The following is a 25,980-nucleotide window of genomic DNA, read 5'->3' as shown; positions in this document are numbered from 1 at the left end:
CCAAATGTCAACACGGAATATTGCATTGCGTTGTGCTTCACTGAGCATTTTTGTCATTCTTGGTGGCAGGGCGGCAACTGCTGTGATCAAGCTCTTTTCCTGCATTGATGCTACTTTTTAAATATATTTTAAAATGGCATGTACCCACTGAAGTGCTTTCACGTACCCCCATTTGAGAACCACAGATTTACAGTATATATCAAACCGTTGCTATGAATTATGTTTCTATTATACATTAATCTATCTGTCCTAAACTATGTCAAGTGTTTTCTACAAGATACTGCATAGCCAATAGGCCCATTAATTGACACAGGTAAATTGGAGCCAATCCCAATACAATCCCACACCTTCTATCTGCAATTCTTCTTTTGCTTGCTGAATTTAGTCTTATTCAGTGTAGTCTTTTTTCTGGGACAAGAGTCCCAGTGCCTGTTATCATTCTTGATATATGCAGTTCTGTTGTCTCCCCTTGTTTTGTCCACCAAAAAAGCAACTTAGATTCCGGAGAGGGCCACAATTTTTCATCAGTGCTACTCGGGGTCCATAAAGGACCGCACACTGTCTAACTAGATGTATGACAAAAATGCCATTTTAAATATGCACAAAATATGTGCATATACGATTTATGCGCTCTTCATATATATTTCATGTTTCATAATATATTTTCCAATACATGTACTGTATAAAAGTTCCACTATCCATCCCTAATAAAAGTTGTTCTTTATTTGCTTTGTCATGAAGTGTGTATGTGATGTCTTTGAGATGAAAACGCAAAGGGACAGAGAATCAAAGGATCAAAGGGACAATTCAAATGAAACGGTAGGAGGGTCCATATAAGGTTGAAGGTTGGCTTAAGCAGGAAGTAAGAGTGTTGGGTGACTGGGGGTGAGCTGTGGATGAAAGCAGCTCCTGAATGAATGAGTGTGGTGTTACTGCTTGTGGGGATAAAGTAATTGAAGCGCATCTGTATCCTTTAAAGAAAAACGAGGGTGTTACAATATTCTAAAAATGATCACATAAAAAAAATGTCTTAATTTACTGCATCCTTTTCCTGGAGATTTCTCAATCAAAACACAGACTATGCGGAAACACTTTTTTTGCTCCTTTGCAAGATACACAGTATGACAATGACAAAAATATTTAGCCAGTTAAAAATAAAAGGGCTTAACCTAACAATTATTTAAAAAATTGATTGATCTGTTCATTTTTCAAAAATCAAATTAATCTGTGAATTGGATAAAAGAACATGTTTTTTTTTACTTCCCATATCCTTCATTCAAAAACAGGATATTATTTCGAATTGAGAGTGCAGAAAATGCAAAAACATAAATGGACTATGATTCAGTCACTAGTTTGGTCCATTGCATGTCAGAAAATTGGCAAATATGCTGATCATAGTTTTTGAGAGTAAAAGCAGATGTTTGCAAATGTATTAAGATTAGACACCAAAATACTCAGTCAGCTCTCTTGGAGGACTGGAGAAATCTGAAAATATTTAATGATGAAAGGCTGAAATTCTACACTGAGTTAAACAATTTCTTTAAACGATATATCAATTATCTTGATTGATTAGATTTCAATTAATCGATTAGTTGTTGTACTTATAATATTATGACAAAAATCCAAATAATGGGCATTCGTTTATTGTTCTTTTTAGACCTGCTTGCCATAAATAGATCAACCGTAATAACCAGCCAATAAACCATCCCAGTTTAACACTCTTGGATTATTGATCTAGCTCGTGACAATGCGTGATAAGCTTTCACATTTGCCATCTTTATTTATTTCTTTAGAATATTTTTGTCATCATCCAGTAAAGCTCTTCTCCCCCGGGCTGCTGTGGTGGTGCTGCCTGTGCAGTGTTCCTTTAAAGGCGGTGCTCTCTGCAGTGTCGTCATTGCGCAGATCAGTTTTGAACCAAAAAGCGGAGTGACCTTCCTTCCTTCGCTCTCAGTGTGAGAGGGGCAGCAGTCAAGCGAGAAGCCGGCCACAGCTCACGCAGCCCCCCCCCGCTTTAGCCTCAGAAATGAACAACAACTTAATCGGCGATGAAGTCGGGTAAGATCCTTGCTACGATGCGTCTTGAAAGGGTGTAGTCGTTTTCGAAAGTCTTTTTTTGTAACTTGCACTGTTGCCGAGCTGTCATTTGACAGCTAGCGTTTGCTAACGAGCTAGGTTAGCTCCTGTAAGTTAGCGAGAGCGCCAGCAGCTGAAAATATGAGCAAAAAGTGACATTTATGTTGGAAGTCGTGAGTACGGCAGCTGGAGCAGCAACGTCCTACATCGGCGATGGCATTTGCCACATTGCCCGTTTGGGAAATGTGCCAAAGTGTCACGCTATTCACTTATGCCGGTTGTTGTGGTTTTCTCTCGGTTCGAAGCATCTGAGCTAGCTAAGCTAACGTTCGCCTGCGAAGCCCAAGTCTGACTGACTTGGCCAAGAGGACACTTAGCGGGCACCGCGGGAGGATTCGCCATCCTGTCCCCGGCTAGTCCTCCACCTTTTGCCCAACCGTCAAATCTGCTCTTGGCCAGATTAAATGGAACGAGTTTGATAGTGCGGATGATAAACTGCTGATGAAATTGCAGCATCCGAGCGAAGCGTCCCTCCGACCGCGACCACCGTGCTCAGACTGGATACAGCCGCCTCCCGCCTGTGTCATTGTACCTTTGCTGTTAACTGGACGGTGAACACGAGCATGCGTGGAGAAATTGATGTTAAAGACCGCGAAAAAGCATGTGGGATTAAAAATATTATTAATAATAAACTCGTGTTTATATTGGCCTCTATATTATTTACTGTCACCACCTGTACACCTGATTGCTTACCTGTTAACTGTTTAATTGTCAAACCTGGACTGTGTACGCGTGTACTTTACTGTTCCGCCTGTGTAATTCACTGAGTACATGAATGTATTTGACTGCGGAGGTGCAACGATTAATCGAAAACTAATCGATTATCAAATTAATTGGGTCGTTTTTTGATAATTGATGAATTGCTTAGATACCATTTTAACCAAAAAATGTCAAAATACTTTGAATTTCAGCTTCTCAACAGTTAATATCAGATTTTTTTTTTTTTAGTCCTTCATGAAAGCGGACTGATTATCTTTGTTGAATCAAAATTAAACATTTGCTTTTACTTTGGGAAAGAATGATCAATATTTTGGTCAATTTTCTGTCATGTTACGAACCAAACCAGTAACCAAATCATCATATTTAATCATATCATATCATCCGTCAATATTTGACAGATTAATAGGTTATTAAAATTAGTTGCAGCCCTATTTTACTAAATACACTGGTGTACCTGACTGTTTCCGTCCGTTTCCGCACTTTTCTATTTACATCGATCTACCGGACTGAATGCACTTATGTACTTTATTGCACTTCTATATCTGACTGTATACAAATGTACTGTACTGTACTGTTTACAGCCATTTACTTGACTTTTTACACCATACCCGACTGTGTATGCTTATGTAGTTGACTGTTAGCACTGACTCTGTACAGATGGTGTGTACTTAACTGTTTACATGGGTGTACCTGACTTTATACACTTGCATGTCCTGTGTACCTGAGCATTTACACCTGAGTGTCTGACTATTGTGTTTACCTTTGTAACCGACATTTGTACTCTCTCTGTCTGTGTAACTTTATCTGACTGTGCGCCTTTGTTCTTAACTGTGTACACCTATGTTGTTCACCTTTTGCACCTGTCTATCTGACTGCATACTTTTTATGTATTTGGGTGTTTATATCACCTGTGCACCTGTGACTTAATACATTTGAGTATTTGACTGTCTCCACCTGATTAGCTGACTGTGTACACCACTGCAACTTACTTTGTACACTTGCAGTATTTTATAGGCATGTACCGATCACGGCATTTTCAGCTGATTGGAATCGTGGGAAAAAGATCAGGGTGTAAACGTTTGTTTGTTTGTTTGTTTATTTTTATTTTTAAGGACGACAAAGCAGCAAAAGAATCCAGATGTACACAGATATTGCCGAAAGGAAGTAAACACAGCTAGTGTGGGAATGTTCTGGTAGTTTTCACGGGAAGCTAATGTGAAATTAGCGTCATGTAACAATACTAATTTCTGCAGTATGGAAATATTTTAATGCGGAAAGCGGAGACAGTGCAACTGCAGCTTGCAATGTGTTCAGATTGAGTATTTCATGTGGCGGAAAGGATAGAGCTGGATTTAATTCAACTAATTTGAAATGGCAGCTGAAAAACTGATGTGCCCCAAAAAATTATTTAAATGTTTTACCTGGTTTATACCGCTGCTCCACTAGTCAAATAAGTGTCATGTTTGTATTTAAAAAAAAAAAGGGATGCATGCACTCTTGTTTTCTCTCCTTAATACATTGCAGAGGTATGGACTCTTATTGTCAGATTCTCAAAATAGGGTGACACAGACCTGGGTGCAAAAAATGTGATTGGGGCATCTCTAGTACTTTACTGTTTACGACTGTGTGTACACCTATGTACCTGACCTGCATGCATTCATGTATTGGACAGTTTTCACCACTATATTTGACCTGATTGTTTACACTTGTATGTACAGTAATTGGGCGGCACGGTGGACGACTGGTTAGCACGTCCGCGTCACAGTGCAAAGGTCGTGGGTTACAATCCGGCCTTCCTGTGTGGAGTTTACATGTTCTCCCCGTGCCTGCGTGGGTTTTTCTCCGGGTACTCCGGTTTCCTCCCACATTCCGAAAACATGCATGTTAGGTTGATTGGACACTCTAAATTGCCCCTAGGCGTGATTGTGAGTGCGAATGGTTGTTTGTCTCTCTGTGTGCCCTGCGATTGGCTGGCAAACGGTTCAGGGTGTCTCCCGCCCACTGCGGAGACAGCTGGGATAGGCTCCAGCACCCCCTGACCCTTGTGAGGCTAAGCGGATTGGATGATGGAGGATTGGATGGATGGATGGATGGATGGATGGATGGATGGATGTATGGATGTACAGTAATTGTGAACTTGTAATATCCATTTTTTTGTCTTTTTTTTTTTTGTAGAAAATTATTTGTTGGTGGGCTGGACTGGAGCACCACACAAGGTAGGCATCTTAACTGTCATATTTAAGTAGGTGAATACTCAGCTAATTTGCATGCAGCGTGTCGTGAATAAACAGCCATTTGTCTCTGGGACATAGTGGCACACTTTGTTCTCATACAAGAGAAGCTGGCTTCTAGCTTATTAGGACTGGAAAAGGTTAAATAAAAGCATACGGAATTGCTGTGTCTAATGTTTCCTGGGACACCAAAAGCATTTGAATGTTTAAATTATTCTTGCTTTTTAAATTTGCTTCTGTGGTGGCCTTAAAACGACGACCATTGAAGAGATGTTTTGTTTACAATCTAATTCAAGTAACGCGCAAATGATTATGACGATAATGTATTGCGGAGTGCTTGTTCCTCAGTGGAATAATAATTTTTTTCAGCACTCTAAATTGGTTTCTTCAATGAGCTTTTGCCATAAGAGTAACATGCGTGATTAGAATCTTGCTCAATTTACACATCTCTTGATGGACGCAACCTTCTCAGAGATGGTCTAGCTAGCCCGTGACCAAGTCTTCACTGGTTATTTCCCGTTTGCCCACTGTGTAACTTTGGACGTGTGTGTCTTAACGGCACTGTACCATAAAGATCACAAGCACAGCACTGTGGAACTCGTCTTGTTCCCTTGGCATTGTCCGCAGGGCTTCCCAGCAATGAGAAAAGCAATTACAGACTTCTCGTTTGTTGAAACTTGCTCACTTTGACTCAGTGGGTGTGTGCTGGCATATCAGGGCTGTGGCGTGTGCATGGTGCTATGGAAGAGGATGTTGGGTCAGTCCTTTAGGAATGTGAATACATGATATTACGGTGTTTTCACATGTTGTTGTACCAATAAAAAGCCTAATTAAAAGGAATAAAAGTGTCTTTCTAGCTGTTAATTTGCCTTTTAACACCTGCGCTGAAGGTATTTTCCAAGCTTCATCTATCATGTTGATAGCATGCGTCTCCCCTCGTGATCAGGAGACGAACAGAGCTGAGTCATGTCTTTCATAACCATTTCACATTGCTGTGTTTGTGTTTTATCATTATTTTCTTTTTTTATCTTCTTCCCTCAGAAACTCTGCGAAACTACTTTTCACAATATGGGGAAGTGGTAGATTGTGTTATAATGAAGGACAAAACAACTAATCAGTCGCGAGGCTTTGGTTTTGTCAAATTCAAAGACCCCAATTGTGTACGGACGGTGCTGGAGACAAAGCCACATAATTTAGATGGCAGAAATGTAAGTATTTCATATGAAAAGACTCCTGAAACAATATACTGTATGTGCATATTTTAAGATGTGTGCAGGTGTAAGCGGTTCAACTGTATTTGATAATTCACAGTAACTAGATGTTCTTTGCAAAGACTGATATTTGTTTGCCCAACAAGACTTACCTGTTCAAAGTCAAATTAACCAATTTGGCAGTTCGCGTTGCAATTTTGACTGCATAGAAATGCACTGTTAGTTTCCTGAACTGTGTCCAGTGTTATTCACCATGAATGTAGTATTTCATCAACCAATTATTCAGATAAGCCAGTGTGAAAAACATTTGACACACTCTATTAATGCTTTAACATTTCCTCTCTATGCTGTCAGATTGACCCGAAGCCATGTACTCCTCGAGGAATGCAACCTGAAAAGACTCGAACTAAGGAAGGCTGGGTAAGGAGGAGTTTTGTTTTTGTTTTTGTTTTTTGAGGCCAGACAATGCTAGGTGTTTATGCGGAAATAATTAATACTGATTACTACATTATACTAATAATTAAGACACACGTTCCACAATTCGGACGCAGAAAGACAAAGGGTGACATTTATTTAAAAAAAAATTGTTTGCTCTGATGCTATGACATCCGATAGATGTCATATATAGTATCCTGTCCTCCCTGAGTGTGCAGTTTGCAGTTAAGGAATAGCTCATCAAAAAGAATCAATATATGCTTACTTGATGCTGTTTGTATTGAAGGTAACAGTACAACTAACACAAAATGAAGAGAATTACATTTTATTTATTTAAGCAAACGCTTAGCTTTGACTTGCAAAAGTCTGTTTGCTGAATGCCAGAACATAATACAAAATGCTGTAGAATAGCATTGATGTTGAAGTATAAACTTTAAAATATGAAATATTCAAACACAAACAGCACAGCAACATATATAGAAAGATGATATAACAATACTTAGAGGCTAATATTGTTTCTACTCAGCAACATTTTTTTGCCGTGTCTAAGAATTCAAATCAACTCAACTTCATTTGTAGAGCACATAAAAAAACAAAATGCACTTAGAACAAAGTGCTGTACATAAGAATATAAAACACAATAAAATAAAAATGATACAGTATTAGCAATAAACAAATGAATTAGTTATATTGGAGTCAAGTGTATTATGTGTTCAATAAAAGGGTTAGTTAATTTGATTGTGTGCATTTGAGTGAAGCTTATGTCATTGACGATTTTTGTTTTGAGTAATATTTGATTAAAATGAAATTCAGCTTCATCAAAATTGCAAGACATAATGGCATTGTCAAGTAGCGGTACTCAGCATGGGCGAGTACGCAAATGTAAGTACTTCTGCTCGGACTAGCGCTGAAAAAAGTGTCGTTGGTACATCCCTAACTGCTACCGATCCCTGAAGTGTTTCTGTCATAATGCATCTAGTAAGGTTATGCCTCAATTTTGATTGACAATATAATTTGCAGTGTAGAACAGGACTGCACTAAGCCGTTTCTAATATTTTGGTGATTTAGCCACATGAAATGGGTGAAATTTGATACAGTTGAACTTTGACAACAGATCTTTCAAAATTGAGAATAAAGTTGAATCGAGATTTTTGGACCGCTGGTTATATTGTGCACGTGTACCTAATGTTGTGGCCGGCATGGTGATGGAGTGGACCTTATAATAGGATTGTGAGCAAAAGACTGCAAGAATATCAGCCATCTCAGGAGCAGGTTCCACTGGCCTGCGACAGTATTTTCTTTTACAGAAATGCCTTACCAACCTGAATCACAATGATCTAATATAACTGCTTCATAGTTGTGAAAATGTATTCCTCGAAGTGCTGTCACAGAAAAAGAAAGCACGGTGAAAAGAAATTGTTCAGTTGGCTCCCACTCAGCGGTTCCAGCCATGTTGTCCCATTGAGTAGCAGATGACTAATTTGTCACACATTTGTCTGCGAGCATGGGCGCCGAATGTCAGAGGCTATTGCGAGTGGTCCTCAATGATTTACTGGCAAAGCAAAAGATGCGTTTGATTGAAGTCTTTCTTGTAGGAGCAGCCTCGAGCCTTTACAGTTTGAGTGCAGTGCAGTGCGATTGTGAAGAGAGTGAGTGGAGGAAGCCGTGTTGCCTGATCTGTGGAGACTAGTGTTTGCATTGACATGACATGTTAAGAATTATACCCCAGGGCAAGAGGAGAACCTAATTTCTTCTGCACTGCCTGAATAGATGATGGCTAAGCGGCCCTTCCCAGAGGGAGCCTTTAACAGACACTGTAATCCATACACTCCTTGTTTTCTTTCAGAAGGGCAGCAAAGCCGATAGCAATAAATCAAAGAAGATATTTGTAGGTGGAATCCCCCATAACTGTGGCGAGCCTGAACTCAGGGACTATTTCAATAGGTTCGGAGTGGTGAGTATTGTCAATCACATAATCGGTTCATGTTGGCATTATGAATGTTTGGACACATTAATTCCTACTTAAAGCAGAAGTCAACCCAAACATATATTTTTTTAAAGAATATGTTCTAGTTGAAACACAGCATTCTCATTAGTATTGTGTTTGTGGAATATGAGCTTAGCAGCAAAATCCACCCGTTTTTAGCCATCTCTGGGGGCGGCCATTTTGTCACTTCTGTCGACTGAAAATGACATCACACACCCTTAGGGCTCAAATAACGGCTAATCATAGCTCACCATCAGGAAACAGGTGAGCCATGATCGGCCTTTATCGGAGCCCTGAGGATCTGTCATTTTCAGTCGTCAGAAGTGACAAAATGTCCGCCTCCTGAAATGGTTAAAAACGGGTGGATTTTGCTGCTGAACTCATATTTCACATTAATCACATTGCCTTGTTTCAACAGGTGGGCCTGCATAGAATAGTTTCTTGAAAAAAATATGTTTGGGTTGACTTCATCTTTAAGTAATGAAAAAGCACATTTCATGGAATGGGGAAGAGCATTTTGAGATTTGTCTTAATTTAGGTAAACAAAGCACCTTGTCTGCTTTTCTAAATGGCCATTGTTTCCCTTTGTCCAATTCAAGGTCACAGAGGTGGTAATGATCTATGATGCGGAGAAGCAGAGGCCCCGAGGTAAAAGCTGATCCTGTTTTCAATCCCCCCCCACCCCCACCCATCCACCTCCATCCATACCTTACCATCTTAAATCTAATGACAAACTATTCGAGCCCAAAGAGAAACAGACCATTCAACTGTGGAAATTCCATTCTTTTTAATCACTGCAGCCTATACGCACTTCCTGTGTGTGGGCACCCCATTTCAGTTCATAACCTCCAAGCTATCGTAAGTGTACACAAAATAGACAGTAGAGTTTCTGACAATATAGTAAGAGAGAAGACATTAATTGACAAAAAATGAATCTATTTCTTTAAAAAAATAAAAAAATAAATATGGCCTTCGCTATGACAAGACTGATGCACACATTTACTCAATTAATGTTATCTTGAGTAAACGTAATAACCATTTCAATAGTCATATTTTTTAAAATAAAAAATGTAAATTATTTATTGAATGTGTACTGTGTGTATTAAAAACCACGGTTTATATATTTTTTTAATTTTAAGCAGAAACTCAGAACAGGCGTTTTAACACTGTTGCATTTGCTACATCTGTTACAACTGTTTTTTTTTAACCTGAAATGAAAATGTCCTATAAATCGTCAGACTTCATAATCACATTCCCAAGTTTGTATACCTCCATGACAGGCCATTAAGAATGGGTCATATCCTTATTTTTTTAACCGAAAGAGCCTCTTGAGAATAATATGAAATGCAAAAAATCATTAGTAAGTCGTTAGATGCTTTGGGAGCAAAGCGTCAACCACTGCGGCCGGAGTTTTGCGTTTTCACTGCAAAAAACTCCGGGGACGTGTGGACGATAGGGCTAACCGCAGGCTTATATCCGGCGTTTTCAAAAACCCCGGTTACGTGTAGACAGGGCCTAAAAGGGGAGACATTAGAGGCAGCCAGATGGTCAACATGCAAAAGGCACTGAGAACAGTTTGCGTTCTAAAGGGGGATTCAACCTTCAAAGGGGCCTCAATGATGAAGGTGATCTTGTATTTCACAAGAACAAGGGTGTATGTGTTTGCTACTCAAAAAGCCCCCCTGATGAATTTCGTGAAAGTCGAAGTCACATCTGACAGAATTGTGCATAGTGTATATTTGTACATGTACTGTATAATGACGCTTTGAGCGAGAATTGCCTCACTGGGAGTCAGACCAGCCACCGGCAATGTTGGTGTCAGCCTCTGCCCAGTGAGCTCCGGTCACATCTGTTTCATCTACATTTGTCCTACATAGCAATGATGCTGAGACCAGTGACCCACAACATGTTCTCTGTTCCTCTTCCTCCTTCACTTCATGTACTCTCTATTGGGAGAAACAGAATAGTTTGTCATTGGAGTTTAACATGATCTAATGCACCGGCTAACACCATTGCACAATCCTTGTTAACCTAACTTTAAGACATCAAAATCATTAGATGTTTAGTCTTGGATTAAGTTTTCTTCAGCTTGATTTTGCACATAAGTGATACATGTACCTTAAATGGCATAGTATGTTTTCCCGTATGTAGAAATTTTAAGTAATTTTGCAAGTGAGCCCTTTCTATTTTTCTTTTCCTCTGTGCCCCTTTCTCCTTGTGAATTGTTTGAATGTGATTAACTGTGTCTCTTAAGATTTGTCTTTTCTCCTTTAGGTTACTGTGCATTGACTGGTACCACAGAGGTACAGGCCAAACCTTTGTAAATGCCCAAACGTTCAATTGGTTATTGGGGTGTATACAAACTCGTTATCTGTTGTGAACTGGGCTCAGGGTCTTTTTATCCTACCGTATGCGATATTGCATCTAATTGTTAGAACGCAAACAGAAATCCCACTAAATATTTCCCCAAAATTGCTTTACATTTTGTGTAAAATCTTTCACAAGCAAGAAAATGCATTCATAGAAAAAATATACAGTATATATTAGAGATAGATCGATATGTTTTATGTAGGGCTGGCCGATACCGATGATCAAGGAGCCAATATTCATTTTCCGTGAAATGGAAAAAAAATGGCATCAAAATCTAAAAAACCAAAAACAAACTCTTAACTTTGTTAAAACGTCTTTAAAGGGGAAGTCGACCCAAAAATATTTTTTCCAAGAATATGTTCTATGCAAGCCCACTAGTTGAAACAAGGCATTCTGATAAATATTGCTTTTGTGGAATAAGAGTTAATCAAGCCGTTTTTAGCCACTGAAAATAACATCACAACTACTCAGGGCTTAGGTAACGACCAATCACGGCTGACCTGTTTTCTGAAGCTGAATCGTGATTGGTCGTTACCTGAGCCCTGAGCAGTTGTGATGTAATTTTCAGTCGACAGCAGTGACAAAATGGCCGCCCCCTGAGACGGCTAAAGGGGGTGGATTTTGCTGCTTAACTCATATGCCACAAATGCAAAATTAATCAGAATGCTGTGTTTCAACTAGTGGGCTTGCTGCGAACATATTCTTGGAAAAAATATGTTTGGGTTGATTTCCACTTTAAGCATGTTTATTAAACATTTTTTCAGATTTGCATGTTTTTAAAAAACTAATTATTACTATACATTTTTGACTATTTTTATTATTATATTTATATACATCTTTGTTATAAAATTCTAAAAAAAAAGTTCAGGGAGCACACAGCATATCTTCAAAGTTAAATGAAAACTTAAACAATTGCTCCCTATGATTTTCTACAGTACCAGTAGATGAAGTCCCTCAAAATTTCAAAATGACAGAAATGTTAAACTTTCACATATCTTTGCTTTGATTTCAACACAGTGAATTCCGGTAATTTAGTTTCGCAACAAGTTCAATGTCACCACAAAATCTTACTTTAACTAGGATCATAGCATGGTTCTAAATTCAGATTGAGGACTGACAGATGTTATTACTATCAATAGGCCACACAGCTTGGGGATGCTTGGCTGCAGGTCTCTAAAATCTCTTTTTGTTGTCTCTTAGGATGTTTAAGCAGATTCAGGTTAGGTCCCCAAGTAGAGATGGGTACTCAGCCTAGTTCTGCCAAAGTGGAAAGTTAATCTAATTGAAAGTAGATCACGGTATCACTTAGAAAAGGATTCTTATACAGTTTGTCAAATAAAGTCCTTTTGGGAGGGGATCACTCTGCATGATTGTGTGAAGACCTACATGTTACTTCGCTGTTCCATTCCTATAGCTTATGTTTTTGTGTGTGTGTTCTTGAGGATCTTTGTATATACCCCATGAAAACTCCAGACATGTCATTTTGGCAGAGCAGTTATGGCCTATATCTTTGTGTTATCATTTGCAGTGTTTTATTGTTCAATTTCGGCTGATCCTGGCTGACTCAAAAGTCAAATATTCAATTTGGGAAAGCTTGGAGAAAGCTTTAGGCATTCTACAGTTTGTGTTTCTCCATAATTTTGTAATGCATTAACAATGGCTGCCACAAGTGTGTGCTCCAAAGCAAAATACCCAGGACAATTCAAGGTGGGGTTTGGATGAAACCGCATAAAATATGCACATGTAGTAGTATTGCTAATATTAGATGGATTCGCCAATATTTATCAGCCATTCTTCGTTCATGTCAAACAGTCACTTAACTCTCAAAATGTTTCAGAGTAATGTTTCCTTCAAGCCACCAGGCTGTGAAGTCTTGGATTTTGTGTTGTTTTGTGGTTGTGCGACGTCATCCAAACCCCAGGAGCCTCTCGCTCAATCTTGACAGATCCTCACTCTGCCGAATCCCAATACTGTTCTTCATCTTGTGTTGTCACAACCCCCCCTGCTACCTTGATTCACTCTTGGTCGTTGGCTAGGTTTTGGATTTATTACTTTCGAGGCTGAACAATCAGTGGACCAGGCTGTCAACATGCATTTTCACGACATCATGGGCAAAAAAGTGTGTAGTTGTAGTTTTATTTTAACCTTCAGATAAAACAGAGGCTTGGGCGACTGACTCTATATTACAGTGTATTGTGTTGCGGTTGCGTGGAAATGCTGATACATTGAGCTTATTTCCAAGTTCGACTCCCATTCTCAATTAGGCCTCTTAGATTCATGCTCAACACAAAAGCATGTTCTATCTACACTGACAAATGTATTTTGGTATTTCAGATCTTGTCGCCTAAGGCTCTGTTGAAAAATGACCACTCCTTTAGGTTGTGTTAGGTGCAATTGAGTTTACCTGACAATTTAATCCTCAAAACCAATTCTCTCGTACAAAAAAAAATCCTGCATGCTCATGTATATATGTATTTGTAAGCATACGTTATTGTAATTCCGAAAATAAAAATCATTCACAGCCGACTGAATTACAGAATTTAATTCACCTAAAGGATTGGTCTAATCAGTTCTGTTTCTTTTGTTTTTTGATATTTGGTTGGCAGGTCACTTCCACGTCAACATGTCTTCTTTTATGTTAATACAAAAAAAACCTCAGTGACCTCAATCAAAGAATCTCCATACTGTGTCCATCCGCCTTAGAAATAAAAAAAATTTGTAGGTCGCTTAAATCACAGTTGAGAAAATGGACGGTAGAAAAAAAAAAAAGTGGCTTTCATGGTGTGTGCCAGTATTGTGTTGAACATGGATAAGTAATCACAATACGACAAGCTTTGCACTGGGAGAAGGTAAGTAAATGATTCACCATGGTGCATTGTTTAAGCGCGTCTTCTTATATGTAGGCATTGCGGCTTGTGCTGATTTATGTGGCAAACATCACCCACCTGGAACGTTGTCTAAGTGAAACGGTAAAACTAATGTTTATATCCTATGTAGTTCATAGTAGTTCAAGTCTAATGCAGTAATACAATATGCATTATAGCTACTGTGTCTGTTTCCACTTAAAAGTGGCAATTGACTCCATTTTTTTTTTTTTTAGGTACCCACTACCCAGAATCTCTTAATTAAACTGTCACTTTCACATTATATCTAGTCTGAATCCAATCTCATTGGTAATGGATTTAGCTCAACCTGTAAACTCTCCAGTTAGACACCCCCCTTGACTTTGCCCTGATTTTTCAGCGGGCGTCAAGGCTGAACTTAATCCATTGTTCTTGACTTGACATTACCTTACACTGGGACTTGAGGGAGCTTGGGCGGTATGAGTTACAAAATTAGAAAATGGAGCACATCAAACTGAGGACCAAATCCCAGTTCTGCTATTGGGGACTTTACAGAAGTCATGGTATCCATCACACGAAGCTGTGATGCCCACGGGAGAAAGCGCTCTGATAGGTGCCGGCGGCGGCGAGGCCACCACCAGACGTGCGCGTAATTGGGTCGACAGAGAAAAAAGAGAGGAGGCTGGGGTTGCCGGCAACACCTTAAAGCTGGGTGGAATTTGTGATTCATTTTCCTCCTGCAAGGTGACCCCAATAACTCAACCCCTCAGTCTATTTCTGGTTGGCTTCCCCTTGAGCTGGTTAACTGTTTATTGCTGTGCCTTGTCACACATATTTTCCCAATTCAAAATGTGTCTCTGACTTAGGCCATTTCGTGTACTGTACATGCATGGATACCAAGTAGATAATTATATATATGGGGTTGGGGAACTATCACGATCAAGTAACAAATGGAACAGAGAAATCTTAATATTATTAGTCTTGGAGCTAGCAGAGATGAGTTTGTGTCATGTCATCTTTGACATTTTTGACAAAATTTCACCTTTTGACACAGTATGAAGGTTCAATTTTATACTGAAAAATGTTAATTTGTTCTTTCTGCATGTTTACCTTGTATTCTGTTAGAATTGAGATACAATTTTCTCTCGACATCCATTCCCTTTAAAACGTATTCCAAATAGAATAAATTGAAATTCTTCGTATGCATTAGAGGTGGAGAAAGGTAAGTTGTAATTTTACATTTAGAATATTATCATTTTTGTAGAAGGCCGTTCATTGAATTAAAAAAAAAAAAGTCTATGTTTCTCAGGTACGCTCAATGTCATGTCAAGACATGTTTACATTTGAAAAATATTTGCTAAATATTTGTATCCTAAACTGCATTGAACTGTGATGTTTTTTTAATAATTCTATTTGATTTGTAGTACCTGATACACATAGCTGTACTTCTCCCCTCGTTACACAATAATTTTGATTTAGACATTCGATCCATCTATTGTCCTAAAGGGAAATTTTTGAAATTGGCCAACAAAGAACAAGATAAATGTCTTCAAATTTGGGTTAGGACAGGTGTTACTAGGCGGGGGACTTGATGGGCCATTTGCTGGTATTACCAAATGTGTCCTGCTTGTCCTTTGTCCAGGTTGAAGTAAAGAAGGCAGAACCCCGTGACAATAAGGCTCCTGGCCAGCTTGGCCCAAGCCAGTGGGCACCCAGGAGCATCTTGAGTGCAGCTAATGGTTGGCCAGCACAGCCTGCCCAGGGTTGGCAACAGACTTATGGGCCACAAGGTGAGTGCAAAGAAACAAAGAAATAGACATTATTCGTGTTTGGAGGAAAAGCTACTTGTGAAAATGTTAGCTCTTATGTGTCAGTTTAAAAGCTCAACTGGATTTTGAACAAGTCTCTACTCTTCAGATGACAATTGTGCCCTTTGTCTAAAGCATTGTATTATTTTGTCCCTGAAGGCATTTGGGTTTCCACTACTGGCCAACCAATAGGTAAGTCTCAACCTCGCCTTGCCAACAACAACAACCACCAAATATTTGTTATGTTTTCTCCATGTAATAATTACTTTAATTAAAGTCAGTTTTACTGCATGATGGTAAAATTACTTCAAATGAAGTGCTTGCACACTGTGGCTTTTTTGGCATTAATTAATGTCTTTTTTATTATATTTATTATATTTGTCTTCTGTGGCTATACTGAAACAATAAACCATTTGAAATTAATCGAGTTCATGATTGGGATTGACAGAGAAAATAATTGCACGCATTCTGTTAAAAAGGTGATGAAGATAAGTGTTCCGTTCATAGTTAATTACATTGCAGAAGACAAAGGTATCCCATCTATAGTACCAGACAGGATACCATGCATATTGACATTATTCATGAACATGTTATGCCAGCAGTCCTAATTGTAACCTGACATAGCACATACATGCCCAAGAAATTGTGTTCTCTAATTGATCAGGTGGTTATGGACCTCCATTAACAGCAGGCCGGGGAACCCTCACACAGCCCCCTTCGCCTTTTAGTGCATTCCTGGTCACCACCCCAGCGGGCAGCTTTGCTGCACCTCAGGGCTACCCTCCGCAGGGTTTCAGCACGGCACCTCAATTTGGTGAGTGATGCTTACACGCTCATTGCAACCACATGCACAATTGTTGCATAATGTAGTAGCCTGAATAGGTTTATACAATAAACAAAACACATTGGATAACTGGGTTTATAGTAGTTTCTGAAACTGGTCTTCATTTTATAGATCTGCTGAGGTGTCCCAATTTTTTCGTCAACTGAATGCAGAAGCCCACTAAAATGTTGCCACTTTTAGCTTTTGGGAACATAAACTGTTTGTGGCCAATACTAATTTATGAATTGTGTGTGTTGTCGCTGTCTTCTTTGGTTTTCTTGGACATTTTTCTTCTTCAGGGATGATCCTCACTATACTTTTTCCAAGATAAAGAGTAGGATGCAAAGATTTCAAAACTATCTCTCGAACATTCAAAGTATACAATATGTCACAAAATAATACCATTTTTTTATTATATTGCGCAGTCGTAGTTGGGTTTCTTTAGGTTTTAATTCTTGATGTACTATTGTTTGTACGTTTTTATATTTTGGGAAAGACAAGATGGCGGTCAAAAGCTGGAAAAGCACAGTTTGTGTTAAGGTCATACAGTGCGCACCATCTCATTAAAGCAGTGCAGGAAGCAGTGTAGGACTTGATGGGAGGCGTGCTTTTTAAGAGGTCGGTGAGTTGTTCAAAGACAAAGTATGAGGTGTTTGATGTCCAATTCATTACGAGAGAAAAGTCATTAAGAGTGTCATTTTATTGTGTAACAGGTTACAGTTTTGGCACTCCTCAAGCAGAACAGTATGTTCAGCAGGTTCCTCCTCCACCTACTACTCCAGGAACTGCAACATTAGGCTTTGCTCCCACCACTACACCAACTCAGGACTTGAGCAAAGCTTCCTCTGGGCAGCCTGACTTTCCGTATAGCCAATATGGTAAGAAGTGTTCTGCTTGTTGCTCTTCTGCGCCCTTTTGGCTTCTTTGTGTACAATCATTTGTACAAATGATCAACAGCCTGTGCCACTGGATAATTTCTGGATGCAACTAGAGTCACTTTTAATACAAACGTATTATTGACACCGTTAACACAGAGTTTGAACTGGTAGCGTGAACAGCTCACAGGCATACATGCTTCTTACTTACATGAAGCCCTCTCCTACCTGAGCAGTGAAGTGGCTGTCATTTGTGTCAGGTTTCTCCAGCAGGGCTGTGTTTGCGTAAAAAAGGTTGGTAGGTGTTGGTTTAAATTAGATCATCCTGCCTTGCAATAATGCTTGTTGTTTTCACACTTACTGTATGTTTAATCCTTGACAGATTGATGCATAAAACTTATTAGAAGTACCGTACGTTGTACTTGGGCCTTCTAGTTATTGTCTCCCTAACACTCAGTTCCCCTTGTTGATTTCTATTCTTAGTTTTGGCCTTTCAACTAGGGGTGCACCGAACACATTTTTCTGGCCAATCACCGATTCCTGATCTTGCTTGACATCCCGATCCCGATTTTTTTTTTTTCCTTAACCAACAGCATACACCTTCAATGTTCCAATCTTGTTTTTTTTTTTTTTGTTTGTTTTTTTCAAATTAACTTTTTATTGAAAAACACATTCAATTAGAAAAATACAATTTATCATTGCTTTTCCATTTCACACAAAAAGAAAACTACCGGTAACCAACAGAGGACCATGGGAATCTATTACATTGCAATAGTTTTGCAAAAGAAAAATGAGTTTAAACAAAATCACCTCATATAGATTTAACATATTCTGTCCACTTAGACCACGTTAGGTCGAAAGCGTTTGCCCAAAGTCAACTACATTTCCCATGAGCGCCATCGCATTGTTTTTTCTTTATACAGTACTCTTGAGATTGTTGCGTGACTGGTCGTGTCAGAGTGGAATAGCGTACTATCAAGCTGATGGATATTTATTGCTAGCATGCAAATTTCTGATAGCTAACATTAGCAAAATGATAATCATTTTGATTTGAGCACGGAAAGCTACTTACTAGTCCAGCAGGAACAGAGCCAATGCAGCGTTGGTCAGATATCCCTCCAAGTCTTTGAGCTCATGTCAGAAGTGAAAGCCGGGCCAGTGTTGATCCTTTTATGCGGGTGGACTCCCTTTTTGTTTTTTGTCTTGTCCCTTCAGACAAAACCTTTTGTTTCATTGGTTGTTTTGCAGCTTATGCCTTGACGCCAGTAATTGCACGTAGACGTGAGAATCGACTACGGTCTTTGTAACCAATGGGGGAAGTGACGTATGCCGTAAAGCAGGGGTAGGGAACTCCAGTTCCTTGAGAGCCATGGCCTGACTGTTTTGGATCCCTCCCTACAACACATCTGATTCAAATTAAGTCGTGATTCCAATGGACGTCATTTCCGCGTGCTACTTTCAACTGTCAATAAAACATTCGATATTCATGGCACTCACCACAGGAATGAAGCAGCCGGTTCGCTCCTCGCTCCAAAAGTGTGCTTTTGTGCTGCGTCCGAGCTTATTTACCTCGGCTTGTGTATTTGCGGTGGTTGCGCGCCAAACACCACACTTCCGCATAAAATTACTTCCTGTACTACAAAAACCAGCATTCCTCGCGGTGTCTCAAACGTGTCTGCGCACCTACATTATCTTTGCCTTTTTTGCCCTCCCCTCCTCTTTCTCCATCCACCCCTAAGTACAGCATCGTATCTTTTTATTTTAATGTATTTTCATTTTTTTATACCAAGCATTAGTAAAGTTCGACTTTAACGGTGAAATCCGACATACGCGGAAGATCAGGTTACATCGCCAGTGTAGGAACGTAACTCGTTCCTAAATTGAGGAGTTCCTGTATCTGGAGAAGTCATCGGAGTTCAACCCATAATTTTGTTTCAGATGATTGAAGTGCCCCCTTGTGGACAAACGAGTTGTAATCCGTTAACCCTTTCGAAATCCAAAATTTGAATCCGTCATCGTATTTACTGGAGATAAACTCAGAGTTGTAAACACACCATCGATACAATTTTGTGTCCCCCTCCAAATTGCATATTTTAATAATTTCATTTAAAGCTACAAACATCATACTGGACATTTTTCCTGAAAGTTAACTTCCTGTTGCAATTTGGTGTCAAAAAATAATGCTTTCATACAATCTTGTTTTCTTGTATAATATTGAATAATATCTGTAAAACTATACAAACAGATTGTTTAAACTGCACAAAGTAGTTCTCTCCTATAATTCATCTCACAGAAGTAGAGGACAAAGGCTGACTTTTTCAGACCTCTGCGGAGGTAGGTAGTATCAGTGGACAAAATCGGTTTTATTTTAAGGGATCGGCCAATCACCGATCCCCCGAAATTAAGGAAATTGTCGCCAGTCGCGGCCAATCCATCGGTACACTCCTAATTTCAACATTATTCGACATGTCTGGCATTTGTTTATACCAGACCTGCATGCTTTTAAGTGGAATGCAAACATATTATGCGTGCAGATTCTTTCTAATCCTATAAGTCATTTTATCTGTTGTGTTCATTCATATCCCTTTCTGTGGGATGTCTTTTTTGTCTTAATGCTTGACTATGTTGTTTAACATTACCTTCGTGAGTGTCAAGCAGGTGAGGTTTCTGCCAATTTTCAGCATGCACGAGACAGCCAAGTGCAAAATCATTGGCACTACCTCATTTCAGCTTTTCCAGAGGACCTCCAGAGAGCCTAAAGAATTAAGTTTAATATCTTCCTGAGAGCATTACATACATGAGGTCCAAGGTTCATCTTTTACACTCAGTCCCATAAACATTGTGTCAGATAAGTCAGTTAGGTAAGAGAAACTACATACAGTAATTCCTCAGACCTGACAACCTCACTGAGTCTTGAATTACCCATCGTGTTCTGTTTCCTCTTTGTGCATTTCTTTCGTTCAGCATTTTGCGCTCATTCTTCTTCACCTTTAGACCTCCACTTAAGAGACCAAATACTGCCTCACAAGTTTGTTTTATTTTTTTCCCAAGGACAATTGTTTGATGGCTAAATGGTCTGCTGAGATGACATTTTTTTGTGTCAGGTCTGCGGTAGATCACGTCCAAGGGAAAAGGGCTTGTGCATCTTCAACATTACATCAGAGCTAAAATCAGTAAATGTCCCCTAAATGCCAATACATTTTTCCCATAAAATTGTCTGGAACCTGACGCTCACTACCTCGATGTCATGCCTCTCTTAAATCTACTAATTATTGCAGTCAATTATGTCGTCATTTAGAGCATGCGTGATTCGCTTGCAAAAGTTGCATGGCACGTTTTTGCATATCTAATAAGACCAATCAAGGCAGGCAACCAGGTCAGCAGATAACACAACATCGTCGCCCTCGGCCAGAATGCTCACATCTCGAAAATCACTACTTTTGAGGAAAAGAAATGGCAGCAAAAAAACGCCATATAGTCTCAGTTACTAAACATCACATTGTTCAAGTTGGTAGTACAGTATACATTATATTGCTATCACATACCGTTGCGCGCTAACTCAAAATCATGTTCAGTCGCTAATTTAATACACTAAAAAAATATCATTTGTTACACTGTCATTGATTAAAATGGTGGTAGGTCAAGTTGCCTGCAAGCAAAGTCTGTGCTCCCGGGCCCCCACCAGACAAAAAGCCTTTAATGCTTTACAAAAGGAAAAAACTTCATTTACATCATCTTCCCCTTTTCAAGGGACTTAAAACCTTTCAATTTGATCAATAAAACGATGAGCTGACCAAGAAGTGAAGCAGACAGAAATCTCATATCGTCGTGGCTTATGTGCTTTGTTCTGCATCAACGCATTACTGCTACTATCTATTTTAATAAAACAGGCTTACTCCAATGTATACAACCTATTTCCAATCGTTATTGTCTACAAAACATCCAGAATTTTCTTGAGACGACATAGAGTGGCTTGCGAAAGTATTTGGCCCCACTATATGACCTTTTTCCTCGTTTCAGTCTTCAAACATGAAGATATAGAATTGGATTTTTTTTTGTGAACAACACACAAAGGAGGACACGCTTGTGAAGTGGAACGAAATTCCTACGATATTTTAAACCTTTTTTAGAAATACAAATCTGCAAAGTGGGGTGTGCGATATTATTCGGCATCTTTACTGTCAGTGCGACACATCACTCCAGAAGTTCGCTAAGGATTTCTGAATGATCCAGTGTTGACCTAAATGACTCAAGACGATGACAGAGTCCACTTGTGTGTAATCAATCTTTGTCTAAATGCATTTGCTTTGCGTCTCAGAGGTCTGTTTAAAGAGGAGGTCAACATATTATTTCATTTTATGTTTAATTTGAGTTAAACAAAGGCCATGCCTAAGAATTAAATGTTCAACTTAAAGAGGAAATCAACCCAAACATGTTTTTTCTTTTTCAAGAATATGTTCCTAGCAGGCCCGCTAGTTGAAACAAGGCATTCTGATAAATATTGCGTTTGTGGAATAAGAGTTAATCCACTCGATTTTAGCCATCTCTGGGGGCGGCCATTTTGTCACTTCTGTCAACTGAAAATGACAACACAACTACCCAGGGCTCAGGAAATGACCAATCACGGCTCAGCTTTACAAAAGTCGAGAGTGTAGTCAACAGTCGACAGGATTTTCCTCAGCAGGGACCGGGAAGATGGTTAGAATTGATGGGAAGAGAGTTGGAGCCAGATACAGGGCCGTTTTGGAAGAAAACCTGTTGGAGTCTGCAAAATACCTGAGACGTTCCAACAAGACAATGATCCTAAACAAAGCAAAATCTACAAGAGGAATGGTTCAAATCTGAACATATCCAGGCATTAGAATGGCCAAGTCAAAGTCCGGACCTGAATCCAATTGAGAATCTGTGGAAGATCTGAAAACTGCTGTCCACAAACACTCTCCATCTAACCCAAGGGTGGGCAATTCTGGCCCTCGAGGGCCGGTATCCTGCATGTTTTCTATGTCACCCTGGTGCGACCCACCTGATTCAAATGATCAAGATCGTTATCCAGCTTCTGCAGACCTTGCTGATTATTTGATCATTTGAATCAGGTGTGTTCCAGCACTGAGAGATGGAAAACATGCAGGATACCGGCCCTCGAGGGCCGGAATTGCCCACCCCTCATCTAACCTTACTGACCTCGAGCTGTTTTGCAAGGAAGAATAAAACCTTTTGTCTCTTTTTGTACAAAACAGAGAGAGACATAACCCAAAAGACTTGCAGATGTAATGGCAACAAAAGGAGGTTCTACAAAGTATGAACTCACGGGGGGCTGAATAATTTTGCACGTCGCACTTTTTTATGTTTCTAAAAACTGATTCTTCACCCAAAAAAATCAGATTTTATATCTTTGAAGCCAGAAATGTGGCATATGGTCATAAAGTTCAAGGGGCCCGAATACTTTCTACAAGCCACTCTAATAAAAGGCCAAGTTTTACAACACATCTCACAGTTCAAGAGTCCAGCGTAAATAGATTGGGTCATATGGGTCGATTTGTGAACAAATGTGAAGTTCCTCTTATTTAAACAAAATGAGTTTTTGCCAGACGGTGACGATATGCATACTATATAAATATATTCTACATACTTTGACATCCCAAGGACACCGAGAAGTGCCTCATCACCAGATAGAAGTGTAGAGCCAGTGAATGAGTAGAACTGTTAAGCTGTCAAGTCATAATACGAGGGATACAAAATAGTCGGCCAGTATAAGGGTTCAGTCAACGTGGTCTCCTCGTTTCCCTGATAGGCTTGGGTAACTACCCTCAGGAGCGCTCTGCCTACGGTCCAACGCGTCCTCACACTTATGGTCAGGATGATCAGGCAGGATGTAGTGCAGGTAGGTGCCAGCGTCATATTCTGCAACCCCAGAAGTAGCATTTCTTCATTCCTGTAGTGTCTGTAATACTAATACCACAACCTGGTTCTTTGCCTCTTTTGCAAAAGATTTTGCATGTGCATTACTGCGTGTATAGTAAAACATGGCCATTGGTTGTGAGTGTATTTGAAAGTAATTTACACTCAAATCAGCTGCCAGAGCTCCAAATGTATTTCCTCCCTCTGTGGCTATTGCTTTGCTATACCAAGACAAATCCTATTTTTGTTTATTTTTTTGTCTTGTCTGCATTCCTTTGTAGCTTACGAAAAGGATGATCTAATGGTTAGAAAAACAGCGTGTTCATGGCTCAGTTGTGTTTGTGTATCACCATTTACCCAGTGCTTTCCCCGACACTTTATAGTTGAAGTTGTAAAAAATGTAGATCAATTTAGAGGACACAATTACAAGTGTTTAAAGACAGCTGTTTACTAGTCTTTAGTTTCACATTTTTATTTTTGGTTAAATCGCAGAGGTCCAAAGTTGTGTTTTCTCTCCATTGTATTAGTTCATGTTACTGCCATTCAAGCCACTATAGTGTTTCATGTATGTGTGTTTGTGACCTAGACATCTTTAGTCCGGTGAAAAGAAAGTAAAATCACCGCTAACCAAGAAGATTTAGTGTCTACATATACTATGCTTGACTTTTTCTTTTTACTGGGCGTCAATGATTCGCATCCAATTTGCAGAGTAATGACGCCACCAAGTGTCAAAGTAGAAGAATGTCATAACTGATTGATCAGGATGCTTTTTGCCCTTAGAAGGCTGACATGAAGGTGTTTGTTATACGGTTTGTCATGAACGGCCCGGGCAAGAAAATATGCAACTAACATGGAATTTCCTTCATAACTCCAAAAGGGACAATCGCTATAAAGTTCTGTCTTTTGACGTAAAACTGTAGAGAATTAGTGTCGCCCTATGGAGGACATTTAGACCGATTTATGTATTTATTTATTTTTTTAATATATTTATTTTGTGTGGGTGTGTGGGTGTAATCACCGGGCTACCATAGCTCAGGCTTATGACAGCTTTCGGTGAAACATAATTCTGAAGTGACAACAAGTGTAAGAAAACGCTATCATGTCACCCAGTCCCAATTTTATCTTTTTCAAAAACTGCCATGAACATATCTTTAATGCACAGAGAAAATTGCGGTGCTCAACAAATCAGATGTGACATCATTACTCAACTGAACATGCTGATGAGTATATAAAGTACCAGGGAGAAGAGAGAGATGATCAGGTCACTAATCTCTTCCTGTTCTCAAGAACTGTTAATTTTTTGAGTATGAACTGTCATTAATAAAGATTAAAAAGATTGGATACATTGTACTTTTTATTTGAAGACTCGATGCAACCCAGACACACCCAGACTCCATCTCTAGCGGCCCCCACATAAATGAGTTTGAGACCTCTGCTTTAAATTCCTTCACTGTCACCAAAGACGCTAGATGTCAAATACGCGTTTTTCCAGTTGGACAGTTGGCAGTGAATTGCCCATATTTGTGAACGGTTGGTCGTCAGTTCTGTTGATCTTGTGATTCGCTGGCAACCAGTACCGGGTGTACCCCGTTTCTCGCCTTATGTCAGCTGGGATAGGATCCAGCTCACCTTGTGACGATAAGCGGTACAAAGAACGGACGGATGGCTATTTTACATGCTTGATCATTGTCAGTAGTAGACTAATCTTTGCTGTCGCCTCAAATCTTCTCATCCACCGCAGGCTACGCTCAGGACTTGACTGCATTCAGCCACACCTTTGCAGACCCGAATCAGACAACGGCCTCATATGGCTCAGCACAGCCCGCTGCTGCTCCACAGCCTGCCGCCAACGCGTTTGGAAGAGGGCAGAACCACAACGTACAAGGCTTCCACCCGTATCGACGTTGACTGTCACTTTGGGACAGGGATGTTATGTAAAATTTTACACAAAATTAATCTGGGGGGAGGAGAGGAGTCAGGGAAATGTGTGTTGGATTGTTTATTTTGAATGCACATTGTGAAATGGAAACCTCCCTGAAAGTAGGTCTTCCAGTTTGGTCAAAAAAGTTGTAAAAATATTTTTCTTTACCTAATTTATGGAAAATTCATCAAAGATGCTTTTATGTCCAATACTCCAACAATGTTTTATAGTAGAACTAAAACTACTTTGCAATAATGTTGATTGTCGCATCAAACACTAGCACATAGACTATATGGGAAGAGACTTGCATATAAATATGTATATTTATGGTTGACACAAATGAAAACAGGGTTTTGCATTTCCCCAGCTTTAAATTCTAGGGAAATTGTTTTTATTTGGTCAATATTGTTTACTTTCTGAGCCTTTCAAGTTTGTTTGAAATTGAGATTATAGATATATATTATACACAAACTGTGCAATTTTTTAAAAAGGAATTTTGTACTAAAATGTACACTTTGCTTGTTTTTTTAATTTAAAGATGTAGACTTCCCTCAGGTGGCTGTTTTGGGTGCGTTTTGCACTTATGCAAAAAGGACAAGTTATTAAAAAAAAGTTTTAAAGATGTGATTTCTTCCCTTGATTTGGTTTGGAATATTGAAGGAACCCCTGCTAATAATCGGATTTGATTTTAGTTCGGTAAGTATCAATGTATCCATACATAG

At 39.3% G+C, this 25,980-nt stretch overlaps 1 protein-coding gene across 2 annotated transcripts; it reads left to right on the top strand.

Moving 5' to 3' along the window:
• Positions 1–1,862: 1,862 nt before the first annotated feature.
• Positions 1,863–25,885, top strand: dazap1 (DAZ associated protein 1). Of its 2 annotated transcripts, none has more exons than XM_086047897.1 (12): positions 1,863–2,058; positions 5,032–5,072; positions 6,129–6,295; positions 6,653–6,718; positions 8,583–8,687; positions 9,320–9,368; positions 13,127–13,209; positions 15,576–15,723; positions 15,901–15,933; positions 16,406–16,555; positions 17,278–17,442; positions 25,079–25,885. In XM_086047897.1, the coding sequence occupies exons 1-12, from the start codon at positions 2,027–2,029 to the stop codon at positions 25,243–25,245; spliced, it is 1,206 nt and encodes a 401-aa protein (XP_085904023.1). In that variant the 5' UTR covers positions 1,863–2,026; the 3' UTR covers positions 25,246–25,885. The 2 variants fall into 2 exon arrangements, with proteins under 2 accessions (XP_085904023.1, XP_085904022.1); XM_086047896.1 differs by having other exon boundaries at positions 1,866–2,058; positions 8,580–8,687.
• Positions 25,886–25,980: the final 95 nt, after the last annotated feature.

This window comes from Filicampus tigris, chromosome 12 (genome assembly GCF_054856515.1).
Source record: "Filicampus tigris isolate MCC_2025a chromosome 12, RoL_Ftig_1.0, whole genome shotgun sequence".
In the NCBI taxonomy this organism is placed as follows: Eukaryota; Metazoa; Chordata; class Actinopteri; order Syngnathiformes; family Syngnathidae; genus Filicampus; species Filicampus tigris.
The sequence above is the reverse complement of the archived record's forward strand: the minus strand, read 5'-3'. Positions and strand labels throughout refer to the sequence as shown.